This window comes from Alexandromys fortis, unplaced genomic scaffold (genome assembly GCF_014885135.2).
Source record: "Alexandromys fortis isolate MF-2015 unplaced genomic scaffold, M_Fortis_MF-2015_v1.1 scaffold_90, whole genome shotgun sequence".
NCBI lineage: Eukaryota > Metazoa > Chordata > Mammalia > Rodentia > Cricetidae > Alexandromys > Alexandromys fortis.
The window spans coordinates 3,187,933-3,214,971 of record NW_026067985.1 but is presented as its reverse complement, the minus strand read 5'-3'; the positions used below and the strand labels follow the sequence as shown (position 1 = coordinate 3,214,971).

Below are 27,039 nucleotides of genomic sequence, written 5' to 3'. Positions count from 1 at the left end.
CCGGAAATAACAACACACAAACTGTATTCTTTTAATCACTGCCTGTCCCATTAGTTCTACCCTCTTATTGGCTAATTCTCATATCTTGATTAACCCATTTCTAATAATCTGTGTAGCACCACAAGGTGGTGGCTTACTGGGAAAGATTCAGCATGTCTGACCTGGTGGCTGGCTTTATTGCGTCTGACCTCACTGCCTTCTTCCTCCCAGCATTCTGTTCTGTTTACTCCGCCTACCTAATTTTCTGTCCCATCAAAGGGCCAAGGCAGTCTCTTTATTAACCAATGAAAATAACACATAGACAGATGACCCTCCTCCATAATAGCCCAGCTTTGCTTCTGGTCCTGACTCTGGCTCTTGGTCCTCCTGGATGTCAGCAAGCCTCACCAGCTGACTGACAGCCCCCACATGAGAGGATCCAGCATCAACTCCTGTGTTGCTTCTTGTGAGTGATTTGGTCACAACAATGAGAAAATTAACTAATAACCCCTCTCCCTGTACAGGTAGCATCACTGTTGTCCCTTACTTGGCCTCAGTGCCCCAGGAGCCCCCAATCCCAATCCTTTTAAGCAGTTCCATCCTATGGACCACTGGCTTGTCATCTAAGCATCACTGTCGACCCCTTATGCCCCAGCTTTCCCTCATAGCACGACCTTGAAGTCAGTCTCACTCCTGTGGCAGTGACAAGACCCAGATTCAAGCAACTTAAGAAGAAAAGCGTTTCCTGTGGCTCACAGTTTGAGGCGACAGTGCATCATGGTGGGGAGGTGACAGGCGTGTGAGGTGGCTGGTCACATGGCATCGCAGTGGAGAAGCACAGAGAGACAACGCTGGTGCTCATCCCGCTTTCCCCTTCCTCCCTTTTTATTCAGTTTGAAATCACAGCCCATGGGATGGTGCTTCCACGTCCAGGGGAGGTCTTCCCTCCATAGCTAAACCTCTATGGAAGGACTGACATGGGAATGTCCTGTGGGTGATCCCAAACCCAGTCAAATTGGCTGGAGTCTTTTAAAATTATGATGTGTGTGTGTGTGTGTGTGTGTGTGTGTGTGTGTGTTTCTTTCCTACTTTGTAGAGATTAAACTCAGGTTCTTAGCTTTGATGGCAAACATCTCTGCCTGCTCAGCCAACTCCCGACTTTCTTTTATTATATTTCAGTTTAAGTGTTGGGGGTTGGTACTCATGCCATGGTATATATGTAGCAGTCAGAGGAGAACCTGTGGGAGTCTATTCTCTCCTTCTGCCATGTGGGACAGTGTTCAGTTCAGTTGGTCAGACTTGGGGGCACCTTTATCCAGCAAGCCGAGCCATCCATCAGCCTGGCAGTGAAGTTCAGTCATCCCATCCCCTTCATCGCTGCGCTAGCCGGTGCTGTGTGGCCCCACATGAAGTTGTCAAGAGACTTCCGTGATGATGTTTGAAGCTTGGGAAGTGGGCTATGTTTGTCTTGGGAGAAAGCTACGTCGAAGTCTGTGAATAAACTCCACTCAGCCCCAAAGCATGGCCGAGCTGTAACCTTTGGAGACAGCACGTAATTAAAATGCTTTGAGATCTGACATACATTATATTTGGATTGGATATTAAAGCTAATAGAGTTCTTGCTCGCTGTGTGGATGGTACGGGCAGCTTTAGTCAAGCCTTGCTGAGCACCCTGGATAAATCAGTGGGACTTGGGCTGGCACCTAGCCTGTGTCCTCAAAAGGGTACTTTAGTGCTTTAACTTTTATGACTTGCAGATGTCTTTGGACTCAAAGAATTTTCAAGTCAATTTGAATGTGGCGAAGTTGCCACTCAATCCATCTTGTCCGTGAAGTGGAAGCTTAAGGATAGTTTGAAATTTCTATTTCATTTATGATTTTTTGAAAATAGGCTCTCTGGCTCTTGACTGTCCGAGCTCAGACCTCACCATCCCCACCTGAAATGCAACCCTGGGATTAAATGGAATTCTCAATTGAAACCACACATACAGTTGGTGCTCACTAAATGCTGGCTGTTCATATTAACATGTGCTTGGGTCTTTTTCTCCATGGAAATATGGTTAGGGATTGGGAATGCTTCATCACTGTGGGGCTTTTAGAGACGTCCATGAACTCTAGTAAGGCGCGGTACTTAAAATGATTGTCACATTTGCTTCGGAAGGGACACAGTGATAGATGAGGACCAAGGATTAAGATTTATGGGAACTGACTTCAGCAGTCTGCTCAGCCGTAGGAGTCTGGACAAGCCGGCTGTGCTTTGGAAACTGTAGACACAGCTTCCCAGAGGTTTGCTTTGTTCCCAGGATGGGGGTGCTGTCTAGGCAGGATGTGGGTCTCCCTTACAGAAGTAGGTCAATAGGTCTAGTGCAGCCCCCATTTCTCTCTGTGGCCTGGTCAGCCACAAGGGAAGGCAGCTTTCTCTGCCACGTACTCTGCCATGATAGACTGAGACCCTCGGAAACTGGGAGGTAGAACAAAATCTTTCCTCTCTGAGTCTTCCTGTCTTCCATGACTCTGCCGCCACAGCCATGCAGAAGGGGCAGCTACGGGCTGAGTCTGCTGTCATCTGCGTCATCACGTACGGTGGTTAAGACTCTCCTCACCGGCCTCACTGAGGTGGGGTCTCGGTCCCACCCAGTGCGCACCCACATGGCTATTCTCTGGCCAGCTTGCTCTGAGACTATCCTGTTCTCACTCAGTGAGCTGGAATCCAGGCGGGATCTACTCCCCGTGGCCACCAGGGAGCTCGAGTGTTTCCAGAGTCAGGCACAGCCTGCTACTTACGATTCTAGTGCTGGAGCCCGAGTTCCCATTGCCTTAATATCCCAAAGTCTGAACTGTTTTGTTCTCCAGAAGGGCTCTCTTTTGTTCAGTTGTTTGCTTTCTGTTTTCCCAAGAGACTCTTTTTTTTTTTTTAAAGATTTATTTGTTTATTATGTATACAGTGGTCTGCCTGCATCTATGCCTGCACACCAGAAGAGGGCATCAGATCTCATTACAGGTGGTTGTGAGCCACCATGTGGTTGCTGGGAATTGAACTCAGGACCTCTGGAAGGGCAATCAGTGCTCTTAACCTTTGAGCCATCTCTCCAGCCCCTCCCAAGAGACTCTTAAGCATAGAAAACTTGGCTACGCTGCTCGGTATAGCCCTGATTCTTGAATTCACACCTGGCACAAGACAGGAGCTGTATGAGCTTTGTACCATTCTGTAAAAAGCCGGCACAGATCCAGCAGTTTGCAAACCGTATGTGGGTATTAACCTTCTAGCTCAGAAAGTCAGAAGTCTGAAATGGGTCTCACGGGGTCAAAACCAAGGTTCGGGATCTAACCTGGAGGGAAGGGTTCATGGGAAGGATTTGTTCCTTCCCTTCCAGCTTCCGAACACTGATCTGAAAAGGGGTTGGCATTCATCCTGTCTTCTGTTCCTCCCAGACAGAGGTGGGAGGCATTGACAGGTGAAGCCTCAATCTTCCCACGGTAAAACAACGGTAAAACGGGCTATTGTTTGTTGAGCCCTGACTGTGTAACTCGGTTTGATCTTTATTTGCCCTTGGACAAATGGGATGACTTCTTGGTGTCTTGCTGATGAAAATGGGGGAACGAATGATAGATTGCCAACGTCTGTACTCACGTGGCTGTCTCACGTGGTACCAGTGAGATAGTGCATGGGGCGTGTAGACCTGATGAGGATGCGTGAGGACTTTGGATTATGATGGTGTTGGGCATTCAGGGACCTTCACCAAAAAGATCTGGTTATTTCCTCCCCTTGACCCTCCTCTCCCCACTTCTCCCCTGCTCTTCCTTCCTCTCCCCTCCCCTCCCCTTATCTTCTTGCTCCTTAGTTACCAGTGAAGCACCCAGGACCTCACACTCACCAAGCAAGGCCCCACGACAGAGTCTCGTGCCCGCTCCTTCCTTTTATTTTCATTTATTGAGACAGGGTTTGCCTAAGTCACCAAGGCTGGCCTTGAGCTCACTCTTTAGCCCAGGCTGGCCCTGAGCTCACTCCTTAGCCCAGGCTGGCCTAGAGCTCACTCCATAGCTCAGGCTAGCCTTGAACTCATTCTATAGCCTAGGCTGGTCTTAAACTCCCTCCTTAGCCCAGGCTGACCCTGAGCTCACTCCATAGCTCAGGCTGGCCTTGAGCTCACTCCATAGCTCAGGCTGGCCCTAAGTTCACTCTTTAGCCCAGGCTGGCCTTGTGCTCACTCCTTAGCTCAGGCTGGCCTTGAGTTCATTCTGAACCCACTTCTTAGCCCAGGTTGGCTATGACCTCAGCCTCCCCGGTAGCTAGTGGGCACCACCACACCAGCTCATTAGTTTCCTCATTTCTAATGTTTTTCCTCTTTCTCTCTTTATTCCCCTCTCCCTCGGCTTCCTCACCTTCCAGCTTTGTCCGATATCTTCACGTACCTCTCATGTCTCCCTCTACACACCAGCTCAGAGCCTGAGGTTTCATAACAAACTTATCAATCATGCAGGCCAGACGTGGCAGCGCCTGCCTGTAATCCCAGCACTGGGGAGGTGGAAGTAGGTGGATTATGCATTCAAGGTCAGCAAGCTTGAAGCCAGCCTGGGCTACCTGAGACCACCTCAAAAACCTGAACAAGTCAAGCCAAACCAAACATTTATAAAAATCGGGCACTTTATTAACATCGGTTCCCAGGAGGCCCTTCTGTTTGACTCTTAGACTTCCAAGGTGGCCTCAAAGGCTGTGGCTCCTGGGTGGTACCCCTCATTTCATTGGGGGGGGGTGTTTCTGAAAGAGTTTCTATACCCTAACCTAGGAACAAGGGCAGTCTTCCTCCCAGCTCTGTCTCTTTCCAAGTGGAAAGATATTTCCAATGGAAAATATCTCGAAAGAGGCAGCGATTTTTCTTCCCCTGAGATGAAGGCAGCCGTGCTGTGCAAGACCCTGCCTTGTTATCAGAAAATTAGAGTGGGAAAGGGCCTTCCGTGCAGCTACGGAGACATCTTAATAGACACTTTGGTTGTTACGCAGAAGTTTCTAGATCGGTTTAATTGCCGTAAATGTTATTTGCCTTCCCTGTTATGATAAGGCCTCGAGTCTCTGGTATCTTCCCCCCTCTTCCCTTTCAACAGTTTCCCTTTGCCGAGGCCGAGGCCCGCGTCGGTAAGTTTAATGAAACCCAAACAAAGGAAGCAGAGAGACTCTTGGAGTTTGCGTCTCACGCCCACAGCAGAAGCCGAGCCTGGGGAGCAATGGCTCCAGACTAATGAGGCTTTGCAGCTTAATGCAGCTGACAGGACGTACCCCTCGAGCCGCGCCTGGAACGTGAAAGCCAGCCCCGGAGCGTAATTGCCTCTGCCCTGAGCAAAGGGGCCGGATGGGGACTAAGTATGACACAGAACTAATGGGAGATGCTCATAGCCCGAGATGACGCAGCCTGGGGCCATCATCTGAGATACTTTATTTTTAGGGGACGGGCATTTATAGAAACTTCCAGATCAGGAGCCTCAACCTTGATACAACTGATTCTTGCGATGCTTTAACTTGTTGAGGGTATGGGAGAGAACTCTCACCTATGTATAAAAGGATGCTCTAGCTGCCAGTAGCAAACTCCCAAGTGCAGTGTGACACCCCAGAATGTCTTCAGAAATCTCCAAATCCCCCCAAAGGTTTGCCTGGGAGCTGAGGATGTGAACGCAGGGCCTCACGCTTGCGCAGCTGGCACCCACAGAGCAGCTCCCAGTCCCTTTAGGGAGTCACATTTGCTCCTGCAGGTTCCTGACTGTGTGACCTTGACCGGGTCAGTGTGCCCGTCCTGAGCTCCCTTGCCCTCCTTTGTACAGCACTGGATGCAAGGAGGCAGAGGTTCTGGTTATTAAGTATACGGAGGATCTCGGCACATACTAACTGTCCAGTAAACTGTTTCTGTTGTAAGAATCTTGGCTTCACCAAACATATGTTAAGAGCATCCTCAGCTGCAGGCACTATGCTCTGAGGTGAGTGCAAAGGTGAAGATTTGACTATTGTTTTTGTGGAGGAGGTAAATCCACACAAGACGTATAATAAGGGCTGCATCCTTCCTTACTCATGGCAGGCATTACTAATCAATCTCAAGACTTGTTAGCAGTACCTCCTTCCTCAGGTATGGCAGACGTTAGCAATCAATCTCGCTACTCTTGCTCTCAATCCTTCTCAACTCAGCTCTAGTCAGGCATTATTAATGGCCCGTGAGTGGACTCTCCTTCAGCACGTCCTGTTTTGTAGATCGCTCATAGGAAGTTGACCTTCCTTTCCTGTCCAGCCTTTCAGAGTTAATGGGTAATGACTTTTCTCCCATGTCAGTCTGAAAGAGGGGTTGACATAGAGAATATTTTTAAAGAGCACTATCTTCCTTTTTTATCTTCCTCAGAAACTGGACAAAGTAGTAAAACGGGCTTTGCTAAACATTCTGTAGGCTGTGGGGCTTATGGCTCTATCAGGCCACCTCCTCAGTTTTCTTCAGCATTTGGGGCTTGGAAAATCATCAGCTCTTGAAAAAAAAGAAAGGAAGAAAGGAAGAAAGGAAGGAAGGAAGGAAGGAAGGAAAGAAGGAAGGAAGGAAGGAAGGAAGGAAGGAAGGAAGGAAGGAAGGAAGGAAGGAAGGAAGGAAGGAAGAGGTTCCAGCTTTGCAAGGGTTGCACAGAGGTTTCTGGAAACAGCTTTTGGATCACCGTGACCATCACCAGATAGAAGAGAGAGCCCACTGGGGTTAAATGCTCCCATGTGTTCCGACATGCCCAGCTCTCCCAATGAGAGCGACACTCCATGACAATGCCTGTGAAAAATGAGACACAGGCCTGCAACCCTGCAGCCCCCGGCAGGCTCCATCCATCTGGCTGAGAAGTGGGCGCTGGCGTGGGCTTGGCCGATTGCCTTTCTCCTGGACTGTCCAAGGCAGCACTAGCTCACGCCGCAGCTGTTGGTTTATGTCTGCTGCCTGCAAGGTCTCCCAGGAGGCTGCGGGGGGGGGGGGGCAGGCAATGGGGGTGGCATGGGCTTATGTGCAAGGTCTCGGAGGACCTAGAACTTGGTCATTCGTGACTATATATGGTTTGCTCATATTTGATCTAAAGTGTGAAAAGAAAATAAAGAAAGGGAAGAAAGGACAGGAGCAGGCACTCAGTCTGAAGTCCACGTGCCTTATTATTTCTTTCTCATTCTTATTTATTCACCATCTGTCCATCCGTCCATCCTTTCATCCATCCATCCACCCACCCACCAAGCATTTCCCATGCATACATGTAGCCACCCACCTCTCCTCCGTCACACGCTCTCCTTCATCCATCTACCTACTTACCTGCCCATCCATCATCCCATTTACCTTACATCATCCCATTCAGCCAGTCATCCATCCGCCATCCATCCAGATAGCCTTACGTTATCCTTGCACTCACGTGCTCTCTCACTCACCCACTTGTTCTAGTATGAGTTGGGATTGCACACAGTAGGACGGGCTGAAAGTTGTCTGCAGTATCCGAAGGGTTTTCCACATAGAGTCTGCTCAGCTTTGCTTTTTGTGTGTGTGTGTTTGTTATATGCAGCTCAGACCGGCCGCGTGCACGACAGGCACTCAGCCTACACCAGGCATATGCTAAGAACCATTAAGCCGAGGTCATGCTTGGCTGTATTCTTTCCACAGTGCCCACCCCATATTCTCTCTCTCTTCCTCTCTCAATTCTATTTTTAGATTACAAAATGTAACTTTTAATTACTCAGTGGTGTATGCATGTGGGCACATGTGTGGTCAGAGGCCAACTGGTAGGAGTCAGTTCTCTTCCTCCACCCTGTGGGAGGGACCCAGGCACCGAACTCAGGGCTTCCGCTTGGCAGAGAGACCTTTATCCATCCACCTCACCAAATCACACATGCAGCTTCTTTCTTCCTTTATTCTTTCCTTTTGTTCTTTTTTATTTTTTTGAGACAGACTATTACTACGCAGCTCAGGATGACCTTAAACTCATAACCCTCCTGCCTCAGCCTGAATGACTGGTGTGCTTCCCCACACCTGACCTCAGCTGACATATTTGAAGGCATCTGCTGCCTGCCCTACCTGGGAAGCCTCCTTTTAGTCAGCCCAGGACTTAAACTGGGGCTCCACCTGGCATGGCTCTGTAGGCCAAAGCAACCAACACGCTGCCTGAGGCCAGCTGGTGGGATTCCTTTTGGTTTCCAGGGACCAGGCAGAGGTGGCTCAGCTCTTGACCCTTCCTGTCTGTTCTTCTCTCCGCAGACACACTGTCTGTACCACGGTGGTCACCGCAGATCCCACGCAGAGACCTTGGCAACTCCATTAAGCACAGGTAGGTAGGAGACTGTGCCTGTGTGTGTCGGGGGGGTGGTGGTGGTGCTGGAGCCGGTGGACGCCAGTAATGTGTCCATCCTCAGCTTCCACACCACCACACCCTTCTGCCTTTGGTTGGACCGAGGTGTCTGCACCATAGCCCTGCCCTTAGCAAATCTACACAGGAGGGTTAAAAACAGAGACCTTATGCTCACTTTGACCTGGGTTCCAGTCCCTCCTGATAAAGCTTTGTAGCCATGAGAAATTGCGTACCCCCTTTGGACTCCATTTTTTAAAATGTTTTTATTATCAAAAATTACACAATATATAATGAGAGAAATAAGGGAAGACTCTGGGATAGTATAATCAAGACCTTTAAAGAAATAACATTAAACTGTCTTTCATGAAACAAGCCCAGCAGGCTAGAGAGTGTGACATCAAACCATAGTTAAGAGAAGAAACTTTGATTTTTGTAGGAATAAGTTCATACATTCTGCCTATCAATGGGATGCTGTATTAAGGGCTGTGCACGTACCTTACTGGTATCATAAAGTACTTCAGGCTCCAAATGGAGGCTCTTTACCCAGGAAACTCAAGATGGCTAGCTAAACTCATTGCTACAGGTTACTGGAGAGGAGCGGACCAGCAGGAGGCCTTCCCCAGGATCCTCCATGGCCTGGAATTGTTTCCAACAACTTCTTGACTCTCCCAACCAGGGAGAGAGGGGAGCTGAGTCAGGCCAGTAGGGGGAAACTCTCTGACAGAGGAGGCGACGGAGGCCCTGAAGGATGAGGCAGGGGACTGGATGCTAATCATACTCAATCCCTGTGATCTGAGAACACCTGGTGAGTGTCTGTGCCTGGGGGAGAGTCAGCTGCCTCATTGCTCCTTCATGGAACCTTCCCTCCAACCTGTAGAATTCTAGTGTCTGTGTCTCTGGGGAGCTGGCCAGTTATCCGAGGGTCTGTGGACACAAATTGACAGTCCCCAGAGGTCTGTCAGCCAGGCTGAAGGGAGAAACCCGGACACAGACACAGCCTCGGCCTGGGGCAGGGCTGCTGTCTCTCCTCATGACAACTCAGCCCCAGTTCTTAAAGAAAAATGTCACAGCCGGAACCCTTGGTGGAAGCTGTGAGGAGCAGTGCCGGACAGGTCAGTCGGACAGGTCAGTCGCACAGGTCAGTCGGACAGGTCAGTCGCACAGGTCAGTCGGACAGGTTAGTCAGACAGGTCAGTCGCACAGGTCAGTTGCACAGGTCAGTCGGAGACCAGAGGCTGAGCTGTGGTACCAAGGGGACTCAGGATGAGGGCCTTTTCAAATGTTTCTGGTTTAGTTCTGGTTTAGCCACAGTCCCTCGTTCAGTCCGCCTCTGTGCCACACACATTTCTGGCCCGGTCACCCTTCCAGTTTGGTCACACTTGTGGCTCAGTCACACCCCTGGGTTCTGCCTCAGCCTCACCAGGCTTGGCTCCACCCCTGGGCTATCACTGGAAACTGGTGATGCCCCAGCTTCTGATTCTGATGTCAAGGGAAATGAAGCAGGCTGACCTGCTCCTTGGGCCCCAGACCTGGCTTCCTAGTGAGGCGAGAGCCCCCTGATGGGTGTTGTTCTTCAGCCTCGCCTGCCCTGCATCATCCCCGCCCCCCCCCCCCCCCCCCCCCCCCCCCCCCGGCTAGGTGTCAGGTGGGAGAAACCCCCAGCCTGGTTAAGAGATTACATTAACATCCCATTCCCTGTGTTGGCTGGTGTAGTGGTGTATGCTCCCAGCACTTGGCGGGGTGAGATGGTGAGTTAAGAGTTCAAGAATAGCCTGGCCATTGTAATAAAATCCTGTCTCAGAAAAAGCATCACCAGGAGCAGCAGATCTCACTCTTTGCCATCGGAATTATCACAAGAGCCAGGCAATAGAGAACGTCCACCCAGGGGACAGGACAAAGCTGAAGAGGAGAGAAACCTGCCAGCAGACCCTGTTACCTGACCCCCAGTCCTATGTTGCTGCTCAGCGGGTCTTTTGCCATCCCCTCCGCTGAGCTGCCCCAGCTTGCAGAATAGACCCGCTAAGCGCTGCTAAGACCCAAAGGGGCTTAACCAAGCCCAAGTGCAAAGCTGGGGAGGGAGCATCGCAAGCCAGCATCTCCGTTGTGAATATTGCTGTTTGCTTAGCTGTGGCAGCTCCAGGCTGCCGCTCGCTGTGTTTGAAGGGTTGACCCAGATCCCGCAAGAGGGTAGGCTGAAGGAAGCAGCCCTCCTGCCTCACAGTTCTCCATCTCTGAGTTATGTAATCACGTCCAAGTTTCCCCTTTGACACTCGGAGGAGGCAGTGCAGATTGCATACAACTACTGCCGACGGTGGCACAAATTGAAAATTAAAATTAACTGTGACCTGGGAACCTTCAATAGCTTTGCTGGATCCAGCCCCACCCCTGTGTCTTATCTCAAGGCAAAAAGCATGCCACGGCTCAGGAGGGGTGATCTGCAAGTTAATCTAATAACTTCCAGGTGGCCTTGGTGACCGTGTCGTGTGGGGGCTTCCACACGGTATTTGCCGCAGGTGGCAGTGACTGGGGGAGGGTGAAGCGGTGTTGTCTGAAAAGGTTTTCGTTTGTTGGGGGGCGGGGACTCTATAACTGGATTTGGAGGTCCATTGCTGTCTTGAGGAATTGAATTTGCCATTTGTAGGCTACCTCCAGGATGTGAATAGGTGACCATAATGAACTCTCCAGGTAATAAATGACACAGCCCAATTCATTGAGCATTACCTACGCACCAGGAGCTATGACACCTTCGATATGCCTGACCCAGTAACCCCTGAGATACCTGTCAAGTGTCTCACTTTATAAGCAAGGAAACTGAGGCTTCAAGGTTTAGGCAATTTGATTGAACTTAATTATCACCTGTTCTGGAACAAACAGGGCTGGAATCCAGGGCTTATAGACTTCCCATTCTAGGGGTTCATCCTGCTGGAGAGGGGCCCATGGCCACTGCCCCACCTTGGACATTTCCTGTTTCTTTCTCACAGGTTTTCCACCAAGTATTGGATGTCTCAGACCTGCACCGTCTGCGGGAAAGGGATGCTTTTTGGCCTCAAGTGTAAAAACTGCAAGTGAGTGATTTCCCTTTAAGGAACTTTTTACAATGCCAGATATAAATTAGCACTGAGATGGGCTTTGGCTCACTCCAGGGAGGTGAGGAGTCGCGGGTGAAGCTGTCTGGGTATCAAGGAGAACGGTCTGATAAAGCCCGAGCTGTGCGGAGACCGTAGGAAGACTAACGCGACATGTGCTGGGGCTGGTGGGGCCTCCCATGCTCAGGGCCTCTATTGTGGTTGTGAATGTGAAGAGTGTCCCACAGCCTCGTGTGATCCGATGCTCGGCTGCCAGCTGATGTTTCGGATCCTTTTGGACACGGGGTGGGAGTCTGACTGGCAGACATTGGGTTATAGGAATAGAGGTTAACTGTTCTAGGCCAGCTCCCCTTCTGCCCCAACGTTTCCTCACTGCTGCTGCAACAGGACCTCATGCTCCCACCACTAGGCTCTCCCACCACGACGGACTGTGTCCCCTGATTTATAGTTGCCCCGCATATTCTGTCATAGAAAAAGTACCTAATACACCGTCGAAGGTCAGTCACCGGCTGATTTCTCTTCTAGCTGCCCAATAGTAAATCTTTTAAGCTCCATGGTCCTCAGAGGCCTCGGTGTTTCCCTTGGAGCTTCGCAAAACGGACTCGTATATTTTGAAAGTAACCACAGACAGTTCAGAAATAGATATGGCCATGGATTTGGTCCAATAAAACTTTATCCATAAAGACAGTTGACAGCATGGGTCCAGCCCGTGGTTTGCGGCTTTGATAATTTGCAAAGTTCTTTCCCTTCTGCTCTTTCTCATCCTGCTCTGTCTCTGAGAGTGTCTTATGATTGCCCCATTTTATATCTGCAAAAACTGCGTCTCAACTTGGAAACGTCACAGCTAAGAAGTAGGAGTGAGGACTTGAACTCATGCCCCTTAATTCCTGCTCCATTTTTTTCTTTGGCTTCATGTTGGATGCTTATTCCGGCCAAGAGGTGGGAATACCTCAATCCCCACTCTTTCTCCCTTCCTTATACACATTCTTTGTTATGTCTGACAGAAGATTAGAAAGAAGGCAAGAGAAAAATTGACACCAGCCATGGGCTCTGGAGGCAGGTTAAACCAGGTTCAAATCCTGCCCCTTCCATTTAGTAGCTGTGTGACCATGGGCACACCCCCTCACATTTCTGTCCTCATATGCTCCTCTGTGTGTATCTGCACACATGTACTAACTACCTACTCAGGTCCAGCGGCTACAAAACTGACACATTTGACCCTCTGGAAAAGATAGGGGTGGGTGTATATCTGCTAGAGACAGGCGGTAAGAGTCTCCCCACCCCTCGCCTGTCTGTTGGCCTCACCTGAGCAGGTTAGCCACACTGAGCTCCTTGATAGCCTGGGCTGTGGGGAGGAGTAATTATTTCCAGCCCCTGGGAATCCTTTAGCTCACGACCTAAGGGTGATTGGGAGAGTAATTGCTGTATATTAGCATTCTGAGCTGCTGCTCTCTGTGGTTCCGGGCTCTCCGATGGCTCCTCAGCTTTCTGACTCTGAGCTGCACAGAGGCAGGTGCTTAGGTCTTGCTCAGAGGCCGCCTGATCTCCCCAGTACACCTGCTGCCTTGGAGACATCTCGACTGTATCAGGTCATGCTGTGTTCTGTGGGAGAAATGCCTTTCACATCCTCACACCTGCTGCGTGGAGGCTTTGAAGTCAAGTAATTAGGTGACAGGGACTGGGCAGGAGTCAGCGAGGCTGAACACTCCGCAAGCCTTTTCAATTTTCAGCACTGGAGGTGGGACCCAGAGGTGGCTTTCCTCCCTGCCTTCTGTTTTAGAAGTAATGAGCAAAGCCTGAGACCCTGCCAGGGATTTGGAGAGAGAGGGGGCTGGGGACAGGAGAGAGGGACAGTCACACAGAGCTGAGGCTTTGGAAGTCAACAGTGCTAAGTGTGGGTCCCATTTCTGCTTGAAGTCTTAAGAGGCATGCCATCTTGACCTTCTTCTCTGAAGAGCGGACGTGATATTGGCGCCCATCACTGGACTTCTGGTGGGGGGGAGTCACTGAAATGCCTCGCCTCACACTGCTATCCAGGAACATTTCCTCCACTGCCTCTTACTCTACCTTATGTAGTGTAGCTCCTGGCACATGGAAGGGTGAGGTCAGAGTTCAGACCAACTGGGCTTGGCTGGCATCCATGACCTCAGCAGTGTGCTCAGCCCTTCAACCATAACAGTTGCTGCTGCACTGGCATGGAGCCCAGCTGTGGGTCTGTCCCAGCCACACACCTCTGTCAGCTGCAACAGGAACAGGGCCAGCTCCATGAGATTGCTGTACAGGCGTACTGAGGCTCACGGTTGAGACCCACACTTATCTTATGGATAAAGTCCCTGGAGCTTTGGTTAAAGTGAGAGGGTCAACATTTATTTGCGTGTGTTTGCAAGGACCGACAAAAAAGTGGAGGAATGAGTCTGAGTGGAACTGAAGGACAGCAGCGGCCCTGAGAGTGAGGGGGCTGGAGGTGGGCAAGGCCGTCTCACTCGTCACTCAACTAATATTTGCCAGCTGGAAAATCATCATTGCAGGTTAAGACGCCATTCTCTGTAGTGCTTGGGACCAAAAGTGTTTTTACGTTTGAAGCGCATTCTGACTTTGGAAGATCTGAATAATGCAGACATTTGCATATGTGATGAGGTGTCTTGGAGATGAGACGCAAACTTCATTTGCACAGGGTTTTTGGTGAGCACATATTTAAACTCAGGTTAGGCATGGGGTTGCTCCACCTGTGGCCCTGTGGGAGTTCAGAAAGTTTCAAACTGGAAGCCATTTTTGGTTTCAAATTTTTGAACTAAGGATGTTTAGTTTCAAAGCATAAATACTATGTCCCAAAGGGTTTTCCAGGCACCAGAAGCAACAACAGGAGATAAAGTGACAAAATCCCCGGACTGGTGGAAATTACCTGTGGGTGGAGTGGGAGACGGGTAGGTGGAGAAGGAAGTCAATCTGGCTAAAAAGATGGTGTGATATTGGATGATATTGGTGCTGTTAAGAGCAGAGCAAACATGGTGCCATGCCTGGAGACTTGTCATCTCAGTAGTCGGGTCTGGAACTGAGGCACAGCCTGGGCTGTGTAGTGAGACCCTGTTTAAAGAAAAAAGGTGGGAGAGAAAGAGAAGGGAGGGCAGAGGAAAGGAGACAGAGAGGGAAGAAGCAAGAGATAAGGAAGAAAGAAGGAAGAAAAGGAGAAAGGGAGGGAGGGAGAAGAAAGGAAAGGATGGAGGGAGGGGAAGGAAGGGAAGTAGGGAAAGGGAGGGGAAGAAGGGCCACAGTAAGAGGTTACAGTTTTAATTCAAGGGCTCTGGGAATTTTAAGCTTTTCCCTCACCTGGGCCTTGTGTATCGTCATCTGTTCAGAAATGCATGTGGTATATGTGTATGTAAGACATATGGCTTCCTGACTGTGGGTGCCACGCGGCTAGCAGCCACACACTGCTTCTGACCATGGGTGCCACGCGGACAGCAGCCACATGCTCCTGTGGCCATGTCTTCACAAGCTCAATAGCCTGTACCCTCAAAATGTGAGCCATGGTAAACCCTTCTCCCCTTAAGTTGCTCCTATCAGGCACTTTGTCCCAGCAGTGAGATTAGTCACCATTGCAATCGTTAAGAAGGAAAAGGTAAACAAGATAATTACCCTCTGGAGTTCTTGCCCCTCCCTCACCTGGCCAATTATGAGAGCTGATTAATGGATACTCACACCATTACTGGCTTGACAAATAAGCCTTGGGATATCCCCCCACCCAGGAAGCCAGAAACTTCTTCATGCCCAACCCCTCTCCCCCTCCGCAGTTCTCCTCTTAAGTGCCCACTTCCTCCGGAATTATCATCAGCTGTCTTGTTGGGAGTCTGAATGGATTAATGAGCTAATAGGAAATTAAGGCTCCGAAAGCAATTTCCAGTTATCTAAATCGAGGCGTTCTCATCTAATCGGTTCAGGAGTGTGGAAGGGAGCTGCGTGCAGAGTGGTCCAATGTCCACACTCTGCCTGCATTGTTTCACAAGTGTGGATGCAGCTGCCAGGGCTTGCTCTTCCACGCACAGGGATGGATGCTGATGGGTTTCCCAGCTTTTGGCTTGGCGTTGTCTGCGATCCACCCTCCTCACCTTCTATGGGGGTCTGAAGCCCTGACGTCTCATTTATAGGAATCCTCTCTAGCCTCTCCTCCCGGCCCCCTTCTTAGAAGTCACCGCGTAGCTCAGACCAGCTAAGAACTCAGCTATGTAACTCAGGCTGGCCTCAAACTTGTGATCATCCTCCTGCCTCAGGCTCCCCGGTGCTAGGATTATATATATGCATCACCACAGCTGACTCTGTCCAGTTTCTTAGAGGCAGATAGTAATTTACACAAGAGTGTTTTGAGTGACTTTGTGGTAGAAAAAGAGAATTGAAGCTGAGATGCATTTTTTTTCTTTCTGTCTGACCTCCTGCAGTGTGATAAAGATTGAAACATCTGGGGCTGGAGAAATGGCTTGGTAGTCTTTACTGCTCTGAGTTCAGGTCTCAGTATCCACATCAGGCTGCTCACAACTGCCTATAACTCCAGCTCCAGTCAGGTCTGATGCTCTCTTGTGGCCTCTGAGGGACCTGAAGTCATGCATACACGTGCACGCGCGCACACACACACACACAGATGCACATACAGACACTCAAGTTATTTTTATAAAGAATGAGACGTTATCCCAAGCCGTCAGTAGAGACATCACATTTAAACAAAGCCCCTGCTCGTTTTAACTGCCTCATCCTCTCTTCTACACCATGCTTTAACTCTAGGTAGGTCAACAGGAAAGGTTCGCAAAAGATGCCAGATAGGGGAGTCATCATTGCCACTGGTTTAGAGAAACAGGTTTGCATAATGGATCGCCCACTCTCAACAAAGGGATTGCAGCCTGCGCAATCCGGTTTCAGCATGCCAGCTGCCAGACATTTGCCCAGCACAACCGTGAACCCATTATTATACCTTCACCCCGTGGGATAAGTGATAAGATTCCCAGCTTGAGGTTTTAAAGGATGAATTACGGGATTTTTTTTTTACACTCCATAATTGCAGAATGATTATAGCTGCTATTGCCCTGTGTAGCCTGGGACTTTCCCTGTTTTAGCCGAAGTCCGAAATGCTTGAACAAACTCCTTGGACAGCCCTAAGTTAGACACCTTGTCACAGAGGCAGGTTGGTACTAGCCAAGGCATTAACATGTTCCAGTTGAGGCCACTGCCGGCTTCCGTATGTGTGAAACCCCTGGTCAGTCCGGCAAGTGCCCTGCCTTTCTTGGGACCTTTGAATGCCCACGCTGAGTCCCTTGGCTGCCCGTGGCTGCACAGGCTGACTCTGCATTCTTTCCACATTGGCACCCACTCCTTTGCACTTGGATGGGGCTCCTGGCTCTTTCTGGTTTTGCTGTATTCCAGGATCTGTTCACTGCGCTTCCAATTTCCCCCTTGCCCTGCACATTCTCCTGACCTGCGTTCTTATATCTTGGTTTACAAAATGACTGTGGCCACAGGTGATAGGAACATTCAGAGTGAAGGCATCCAAGTTGATGCAGGAGCTCACTGATTCACCCTTACCAGACTGGAGACCCATGGGTGCAGCTTCTGCAGCTGCTGTGGAGTTCCTAGAGGCCCGGGGGGCTGCCCAGCAGGCAGGATGCTGGCAGGATATAATTATGAGCATGCGTTTTGGAGATCACCCGCCTGAAGCCCGAACTCGCTTCTCAACGAATAGAGAAATGTCACTTCTTGAAAAAAAAAACATCTTTGGAATTAATCATCTCTTATGTGTAATAGTTTTTATTATTATAGGGGAAAAGTTGAATCCTATTATAGTTATTTGTAAGAAAGAGATTCACATAATTCTAGAAATTGAGGTGGGAACTTGGTACAGTCATGGTAATAACAATGCTACTGAGGATAGTGTCAATGATAAGATGGTGATGATGGTGGTGAAAATAGTGACAGTGACAATGATTATGCTCATGGTGATGGTGATGATAGTAAGGATGATGATGGTGATGATAATGGTGATAGTGAGGTAATGGTTGTAAGGACAGCGATGATGATGATAATGATGATGATGGTGATGATGATGGCTATGGTGATGGTGAAGATGATAATGGTGGTGATGATGGTGATGGTGAAGATTATGATGATGATGGTTATCATGATGATGATGATGGTGATGGTGAAGATGGTGATGATTGGTTACCATGATGGTGAAGATGATGATGGTAATGATGATGATGAAGATAATAATGGTGGTGATGATGATGATGGTGAAGATGATGATGATGGTGATGATGGTTCTCATCATGGTGAAGATGATAATGGTAATGATGATGGTTATGGTGATGATGAAGATGATGATCATGATGATGGTGATGGTTGAGATGATGATGATGGTGATGATGGTTATTGTGATGATGATGATGGTAATGATGAAGGTTATGGTGATGGTGAAGATAATAACGGTGGTGATGATGGTGATGGTGAAAGTTATGGTGATAGTGAAGATGATGATGATTATCATGGTGGCGAGGATGCTGATGGTGAGGATGATATTAGCGCTGAAGCTTCATCACATGGTAGGCATTTTGCTAAACACTTTAGAAGCTCGGTTCCATTTCATTCATGTAACAAACTTGGAAGGCAGATGAGGATTATTATCACCCCCATGTTATAGATGAAGAAACTGAGGCCACAGAAGTCTCTCATGGTGGGCATATCTGTCACTCAAACACAGACCCCCTTTATTCAACTTAATCATTTCGTGGAGACCAAGGTCTGGTCCCACGGTGAGATGGCAGCCGCAGTTGCTGCCCCCTGGACCTCTGCCTCTCTGGCCTGCCACACTCTCCCCTTGAGCTGTACTTCCTGGGTTGTAAGGGGCACCACTGGTGTGAGGGAACCAGGGAGTGTCCGGGTAACTTTTTTGTCATTTTGGAAACAGGCTTGACAATGTCAGGGTGAAAAGTTAAACTCAAGTGAGGCCAAGGTGTTCAAGTACTGAGAATATGAGGGCGGGAGGAAAGGGAGGTGGGCAGGTCCTCTGAAGCCACACAGGGAGCCTAAATCAGAGAGAGTTCAGAGGACTGTGATACATTCAGACAGAAATCTGGGAAGCCTCAAGTCAGGGAACCTGCTGGTGTCACGTGGGAGTCGATCCAAGAAGCATCTACACTCAGAATAGCTGACCACCACTCCAGAAGCATCCAGGAAGAAATGTTTCCTTTCGATCTCCCCCTCCTCCACTGGCATCTTTTTCAAGAAATCTACCTGGAAACATGATAGAATATGAAAAAGGGAAAGATATTTAGTTCCTTCATTCGGGTGGAACCCAGCCTCCCTAGGCAGAAAACACAGGAGAAGCAGTTCCCGTTTCTGGGCTCTCCCACCTTGCCCCGAGGCACAGACATGAAGAACCAGGCCTAGTACATAGGGGAGTGGCCAGACACTGAGATGGCAGCCCCCAGAAAGGAGGGCAATGGTCTGACTTTCTTGACAATGTGACCAAGGAACATGAAATGACCCAATGCCTGAGTACAGTCACACAGGCTCCAGGAAGACATTGTGTCTGTGTCAACATCCTCTGGCTCTACATGGATGGCCACTCTGCACTCCGAGAGCTTGGTATCTTGGAGAGGAATCATGTAAGACTTCCTTTGAAGATGGCTAGCTTTTTTTTTTAATTCCAAACCTTAATAGGATAAACTTTAGTTATGAGGAAAAGTTACTTGTGTAGAACATTTCATTTCTGTTAAAGGAACTACTGATTAAATGAGACATTATCTCCATCAGAAAACCAAATCTGAGCCAGCTTCATCACGTGACTCTCACTACCTGAGCTGCCGAGGTAGGCAAATGGCTCTTTCTGTGCCGGCCCATGTTTCTAGAAGGGCCTTGGTGCCAGGCTCTTAACACAGGAGACAGACCAACAGTCTCCCTGACTGCTCAACAGCCCAGCAGGGACCAGCTCGTCAGTCTGATATTGTCTAGAGGAAGACTTCGCATAAACAATGGTGGGGGCATGGGCCTATGAGACTGGAGTACCCAGGGATAGCTTAACTAAGGACACCCTAGGGCTCTTCGCTCCATGAGAGATTAAGAGAGGGGAAGGGTGGACTCATGACCCTTTAGGGGTGTGCATTCTCTCTCCTTTCCTAACCCCCAAAAGAGTAGAATCTCACAAGCCAAAGAAAGGCCCAGTGGCACCGTCCACTTCCAGAAATGATGCATGATGGGAAAGTGGTAAGTGGGTTGCAGAGGCAGTGAGAATGGTCTGGGGTCAGGGCTGAACCCCGGGTCTCCCGCTGTGCTCTGTGTGGGAAGTTCCAGGGGAAGCAGAGCCAGGCAGGAGTGATTGTGGTCCTACTTTGTGGCCAGCCCTTGCTCTTGTAAACTAGCCTGTTACGTATATGGTCTTGAGTCAGGGAGACCCGTGTTTTGACAACTGATCTACCCTCTGTGAGATTCTGTGCCAGGTATTTACTCCCAAGGCCTCGGTTTCCTTGTCTGTAACATGCGGACAGTGATAGGGGACCCTTTAAATAATATATAAAATGCAGGATGAGTTAGAAACCCTGATGCGATCATGACTTACTGGATGCGCATATCAGAATGTCACAGCATGCTTAGCATGCATGGAAAATAGACGTGTTTAAATTATAATGGTACACATTAGGAACAACGGCTTTGGTGGTCAGGAATCTTCATAAAGAACAGAGTTTGACTCAGGAAGAACACAGTAGTTGAGAGGCATTAAAAGGTACCAATGACTGACAGATTCACAAACCATGACCCTCAAAGCAACAAGAGCTGACACTTGGGGGCGATGATGGCTTAATTTAACTGTCACCTTGATTGGATTCAGAGTCGACCTGGAAACACCTCTGGATGTGTTCTCTGTGGATATTTCCAGAAGGTTTAACTGTGGTGGGAAGACCCACTCTGAAGAACTGGGGTAAGCAAGCTGAGTCCCAGCATCCATCTCTCTCTGCTTCCTGACCATGGGTACCACATAACAGCCCTCTCAGGTTCCTACCCCCATGTCGTTCCCCCGCGGATGGAGTGTGCCTTCAGAACTGAGCCAGCACTAACACCCTCTTTTCAAGTTGCCCGTGTCATGGATTTTGTCCCTAAAGGAGAAGAGTGACGAGCACAGGGACAGATCACGGTGACTGAGGTGGTGTTCCAGGTGTTTTACTTGGTGATGGGTGCCCCCCATTTTACAGAGTGAGAAACTGAGGCTCAGCCAAGGTCACAGAGCCTTGAGCAGCAAAGGCCTGAGCTCGGTTCTTACGTGCTGTGTCTCCTGACTTCCATCCTGGGAGACAGGGATGTGGGTCAAACTGCTCCTCTAGACAGACCTAGGATGCCATAGGATTCCTACTGGTCTTCTCAAGCTAATACAATTTCCACTCCTCTGCCTTGGCTCTTTCTCTGGCGAGACCTTCAGACTCTCTGGCCTCGGGGGAGGGTCTGTGTTGTAGTGTTGGATCAAACCCCAAGCTAAGCTGGAAATAGTGTGCTCTTGGTACTAGGGAGCTGCAGCAAATGAGTGGATGAAGTCCTGTGTTTGAGGGGAGAGATGGTTCACGTGGGAAGAAATAAACGGTGCAGGCATGGAGCAGCATCATAAACTAAGATCGGAATGAAATGTAGAACAACAGGGACTCCCCACTCATGTAGGTGCCACAAGGGGTAACACTGGAGCTAATCTCTCCGAGCTCCAGTTGAGCCAAACTGGAGACCCATGGGTGCAGCTTCTGCAGCTGCTGTGGAGTTCCTAGAGGCCCGGGAGGCTGCCCAGCAGGCAGGATGCTGGCAGGATATAATTATGAGCATGCGTTTTGGAGATCACCCGCCTGAAGCCCAAACTCGCTTTTCCACGAATAGAAACACTTCACTTCTTGCAAAAAAAACATCCTGGGAATTAATCGTCCCTCATGTGCGTTTTTCACTATTATAAGAAAATTGTTGGGTCTGATTATTCTGATATGTGAGGGATGGGCATAATTTTCTGGAGGCTGAAGTGGGATTTGGATATGATGATGATATGATGGTAGGGGTGGTGGGGGATGGTAGATGATGGTGGAGATGGCAGGGGTCATGAGTGTTTCTGGGCATGATAATGATACTGGTGATGATGGCGATGATGGTGATGATGTTGGTGATGGTGGTGATGATGATGGTGATGATGATGATACTGGTGATGATGGTGATGGTGATGATGATGATGGTGATGATGGTGATGATGATGATACTGGTGATGATGGTGATGATGTTGGTGATGATGGTGGTGGTGATGATGGTGGTGGTGATGATGATGGTGGTGGAGATGATGATGGTGATGATGATGGTAATGATGGTGATGATGATGATGGTGGTGATGATGGTGGTGGTGGTGATGATGATGGTGGTGGTGATGATGATGGTAATGATGATGATGGTGATGATGCTAATGATGGTGATGATGATGGTGATGGTGATGATGATGGCAATGGTGGTAATGGTGACTGAAAGTCACCATATTGCAGATAATTTGTGTAACACTTTACAAGCATGCTATCATTTCATCCTTGCAAAGTAGTGGAGTTCAGAATGTATCCCAGGCTGACATCAATTTTGCAAAGACCCCAGCCTTCCGAGTGCTTGACTTAGAGGTATATGCCACCATGCCCAACCTTATTACTGCCTTTTGGGCTAAAGTGTATTGTGTTCCTTGGTCAATGTAAGGGGCAACTTAAGGGGAGAAAGATTTATTTGGGCTCTCAGTTTCTGGGTTTCATTCATTATGGCAAGGAAGACATGGTGGTAACAACCTACAGAGTGGCATGTTCATGTGACAAGAAGCAGGAAGCAGAAAAACACTCTGGACTCAAAGCAGGCATGACCTTCCAAGCCCACCCCTTGATGACATAACTAGCCAGGCCCTACCTCTTCAAACTAGCAATCCCAGCTGGGAGCCAAGTGTTTAAAACATGAGCCTCTGGGGGACACCTCAGACTCAAACCACAGGGGTAGGTTCATTTAAAGATGAAAACTCGCCTTTATTATGAATGGAAAAACAATATCCTTTGCCAGTCACATAAAGTGACCTAAAAACATATTAGATAGAAGGAGATGGCAGTGAGGTCCCTGCCCTAGTGTCTGCTGTCCAGATGTGTCTCGACTGGGTGAGCATCTGAAGACACCCTCCCTCCAGTTTGGTCAGATGGAAAAGGAGAGCTCAGCTTCCTGATTGTTTGGAGCCACCCAGGTAGGGTTGTCCTCTGTGTGCACAAGGGCCCCAGGTCTAAAGTCTCCATATCAGAGATGAAGGCAGGACCTTTCTCAGACCCGGGAGAGATGGTGAAAAAGATGGGAAAAGCTGTACTGCCAAGTGGACCCTTGGTTCCCCTGCCTCACACAATCTGGGTCGCTTCAGGGCTTATTCTAGCCCAGCTTCAGAGATGCCAATTCTGCAGAGAATCCCAGAGATATTTCCAGAAAGCACGGATGTTGTTGGGTGGGAAATCCATGTCGAGAATTGTGGAACTGGGCTCTTGCTCTGACCTGTGCCTAGGTGTGCTAACATCCTATGGAGAGTACGTCAGAGCTTTAGAGGGAGGAAATATACTCTAACCTCTGTATGGTGGGTGGGACATTCTGTTTAATCTTATGATGCTGGGAGCCTGAGGGCAGTCTCCTGGCAAAGATGTTAACAGTTGGAAGCTTTACTTGGGTGCACAAAATGCCAGGTGAATCCAGAGAGGGTCTGTATGGGGCTGATCCAGTATCTCACGTGGGATGTCCATTCTTCTGTACTGATTGATGTCACTGCAGTGACTTAGCGGAAGGGCAGTATCATCCTTGGGCAGTCAGGCAATGTGGTGGGAAAGAAGACTGCCTCCTTAGATTTTTCTGGAAGAAATTCACTTGTGTCTAATGATTGCATCTTAAAGGTAAGCCTTGGTTTGACGTCTCCAAGAGCTTCAGGCTTTAGGGGAGATGAGAGACTATCTATGGTACAGTGGCTTAGGGGTTTATCCAGGGCACATCAGTTCATATCAAGACAATAATAGCTACTCATTACAGCTGTAGGATTCCAATGTACTTGTGTATGGAAGACGTTTGCCGTAGTGGCTGTTGGGTGAGTCTTTGAGCACTTGGTATGATGGGTAAGACTGGGGTGCTGTTGATGCAGATGATGATGAAAGCATGTTTCTACACATGAAGTTACCATGGATATTGTTAAAAACAATTGCTGCTTCCTCTTGGAGCACCCAGGGTGGAACTGGAGAGTCCCACTGGAAGCCTCTCTCCAGAGTTAGCCATCTGGGTTGTGGAGGGTCAGCTTCTTTATTTGCTTCCTCTACCTCACCTCACATTCTGCTGTCTTCAGTGCCTGGAGTAGTCCAGACCACTGGGGCATCTCATTTGTCCATCTACTTATTCCTTCACTCCCTCGTTCATCCATCTTCCATCACCTGTCCTTCCAGCCCTCCCTCCCTATCATTTATATAGCCATTTATCCACACATTTATCTGCATGTGTATTCATCTACCCCATCTATTAGTTCATCATCTGTCCATCCACCCATCTGTCCACCCATCTATCCATCCATCCACCTATCATTCTCTCATCTACTCATCTATATTTATCTGTCTATCTATCCATCATCAGTCCTTCTATCCACCAATCATGCATTTACCAGTTAATCCCTCCATCTTTCTACCCATCCATATTTATATCGATCCATTCAGCTCATCCATCCACCTCACCCACCCATTCTATTCATCCATCCATCCATCCATCCATCCATCCATCTGTCCCAAGCCAACCAACCATTCAGTTAACCCATCCAACTTGCTTCTTCTCTGTCTTTCAGGTTAAAGTGCCACAACAAATGTACCAAAGAAGCCCCGCCCTGTCATCTCCTGATCATCCACCGAGGAGGTAAGTATTTAACACTTGTTCCCCTGTGGGCTCAAGACTCTTGTATCCCAGACAGCCCTCCCACCCAGCCTGATTCCAGGTATCTCCCGATCCCTAGCCCCTTTGCCCACCCAGTTTCTTTCCTTCTTCCTGCCGTGTTCCCTCTCCATCCTGCACCCCTGTTGTCCCTATTTCTTGCTTTCCCACTGGTCCTTCTGAGGTTTTAGTGCCTACTGCCCCTGACTCTTTTTGCCCCTGGTCTTAATTTTCACTCTCTTTTTTTCTTTCCACTCCATTGCTTTTCCTTCACACTCAAAAAAGAGTGCTGGCTAGGACCTTTCCACTGTGTGGCCCAGGCTCACTCAGTTGGTCTTGCAGAAGGGGCCTTGGGGAGGAGTCTGGTGTAGCAGGCTTTTCTTCTGGACCAACCGCCAGCTCCCAAATCATGACATGGAGACTCATTATTAGTTATGAATGCTCGGCCTTAGCTTCTTAGGCTCAGTTCTTGCTAGCATGTATAACTTGATTTAACCTGTTTCTCTTCATCTACGTTTTGCCACAGGGCTTTTTACCTCTCTTACCTTCGGGATGTCCTACTCCATGTCTGTCTGTCTGATGGCTGCCTGGATGACCCGGGTGTCTTTCTTCTCACTCATTCTCTTCCTCCTCTCTCTCTCTCTCTCTCTCTCTCTCTCTCTCTCTCTCTCTCTCTCTCTCTCTCTCTCTGTCTCCTAGATTTTTCTCTGCCTGCCAGCCCCATCTGTCCCTCTACTGCCTAGCTTTTGGCTGTTCTGATTTTTATTAGATCAATCAGCTGCCTTAGGCAGGCAAAGAAACACATATTTACCCTGTTAAAGTAATATTCTGCAACAGAAACAAATGTAACACATTTACACTATTTTAATTTAAAATTAAACACTAGTTTAATATTCCGTGATAGTCCAGCTCAGGGCAGAGCCATTTTAGGCCTTTCTGTGTCCTGTGTTTTGGGGTCCTGGGAGCGTCTGGGCCAGCCTGACCAAGCCTTCCACAGTGCACAGCCAGACCGACTCAGCCAGTAGGAAAAGCGTTACACTCTGCCCTGGACTTGGTAGGCGACGATAACTCTTCCTAAGGTCTCACAGCCCAGCTTAGAAAATAATTCCCTAATTCCTCGTTACTCCCAGCCCTCCATGACACCATCCCCCAGGCCATCTCTAAAGTCTGTGCTGTTGGATAAGCAGCTATTAGCCACGTCTGACTATTTAACTTGGGGCTAATGGGAGTGGACTGAAAGTCCCACCAGCCAGATCTCAGGGCTCGGGAGCCACATGTGGCTGAGGCAGTGGGTGGTGACACAGAGGGACAGCAATTTCATCCCTGCAGAGACCTCTCCTGATGATGTCTCTCCATCTTGTGAGATCGAAGCCTTCTCCTTAGATGCTGGTCCGTGTAAATGGCCAGACGTTGCAGCCTAAAGAGCTCAGGCCGCCAGCTTCCAGCTGCCCTCCCTCTGTTCCTCTGGGGACAGACAATTAATAAGCATCTGTATTGTGGTTTTTACAATCTCTAAGTTATGGTCCCATCCTGGCTCCCCCATCCTCCTTGTCATGTAGGCTATCCCAGACTAAATCACATGATGTGGACTTTCTTGCCCCCATCCCCACCCCAAAATGAAAGTCAGATATATTTCTTTATTTGGGAATTTCTCTGAAGGATCATGCTCTGCTCTCCCCCCCCCCTGTCATCCTGCCTGTGGTGGCCATGTAGGTCTCTTTTCCCTTGAGCAGGCTTGCTTCCTCTTCTCTCTCTCCCTCTCATTCTTGCTCTCTTTAATTTTTTTTTATTAATTCCTTGAGAATCTCATGCAGTGTATTTTGAACATATTCACCTCTCCCAACTTCCTCCATCACCACTGTCTACACCCTCCCATCCTTCCCTAACCAGGTTTGAGATTTTAGGGGAGCACTGGAGCTTACCCTGACCTAAGGCCAATCTACCAGGGGTTACATCATTAAAGAAATGAAGCTTCTCCCTGGGTTTTCAAGGGCTGTCCTTCCCTTTTGGGCTTGATCGTGTTGTCTCTCTTCAATGCTTACTCAAGACTTGATCATGGCTCCCCTGGTTGCAGGCCACCCTCTCCCAGTAAAGCTCATCCCTACAAGGTAACCCTACGCCCGCCATTTCCTTTCCTAAGGCAATGTACCTGCACGCCGCTGTTCTGTGTAACTAAGGTGTGTGACATGGATACTTCCTGCCTCTCCTCTCCGCATCCCACACCTTAGTAGCCCTCGCATTTTGAAACCTGAGTTCACACAGCTCCTGAGCCCCTGTCTGAGGTCAGCTTCACAGGGGAATTCGCCTCCCACCAAATCCTGCTCCTTAGTAGGGGCTCTGGAGGCTAACTCCCCAGGAAGGTGAGACCCAGACTGCAGGGAGGCGAGCCTGGTATTTGGAGAGGGTCTCCCTCCTCTCACCTGCCTTCAAGGCCACGCTCCCTGGACTCCAGGGGGGCTTGTGCCTTACAAGTAAATCAAAGAGAAACTTTCCTGAAGAAGTCCACTGGCTTCCTGTATCTCCCCCCCCCCCCCCCTTTCTCCCTGTTGTTGGGAAGTTGAAAATAGAGTCCGTTTCCATGGTAATGGCAGCTCAGGCTAAGCAGAGAAATTAAATCCCTGGGTCAGTGCAAAGCTTGAATTCCTCAACCCCCCACCCCCACCCCACACCTCCAACAAAAACACAACTAACAAGGA

At 49.0% G+C, this 27,039-nt stretch overlaps 1 protein-coding gene across 1 annotated transcript in view; it reads left to right on the top strand.

Annotated features, from left to right (window-relative positions):
• Ksr2 (kinase suppressor of ras 2) overlaps positions 1 to 27,039 on the top strand; it is a 346,061-nt gene that overhangs the window by 236,436 nt on the left and 82,586 nt on the right. Inside the window, 3 exon segments of the mRNA XM_050158922.1 lie at positions 8,219 to 8,288; positions 11,291 to 11,374; positions 24,261 to 24,328. Of these exon segments, the coding sequence (XP_050014879.1) occupies positions 8,219 to 8,288; positions 11,291 to 11,374; positions 24,261 to 24,328 (222 nt within the window).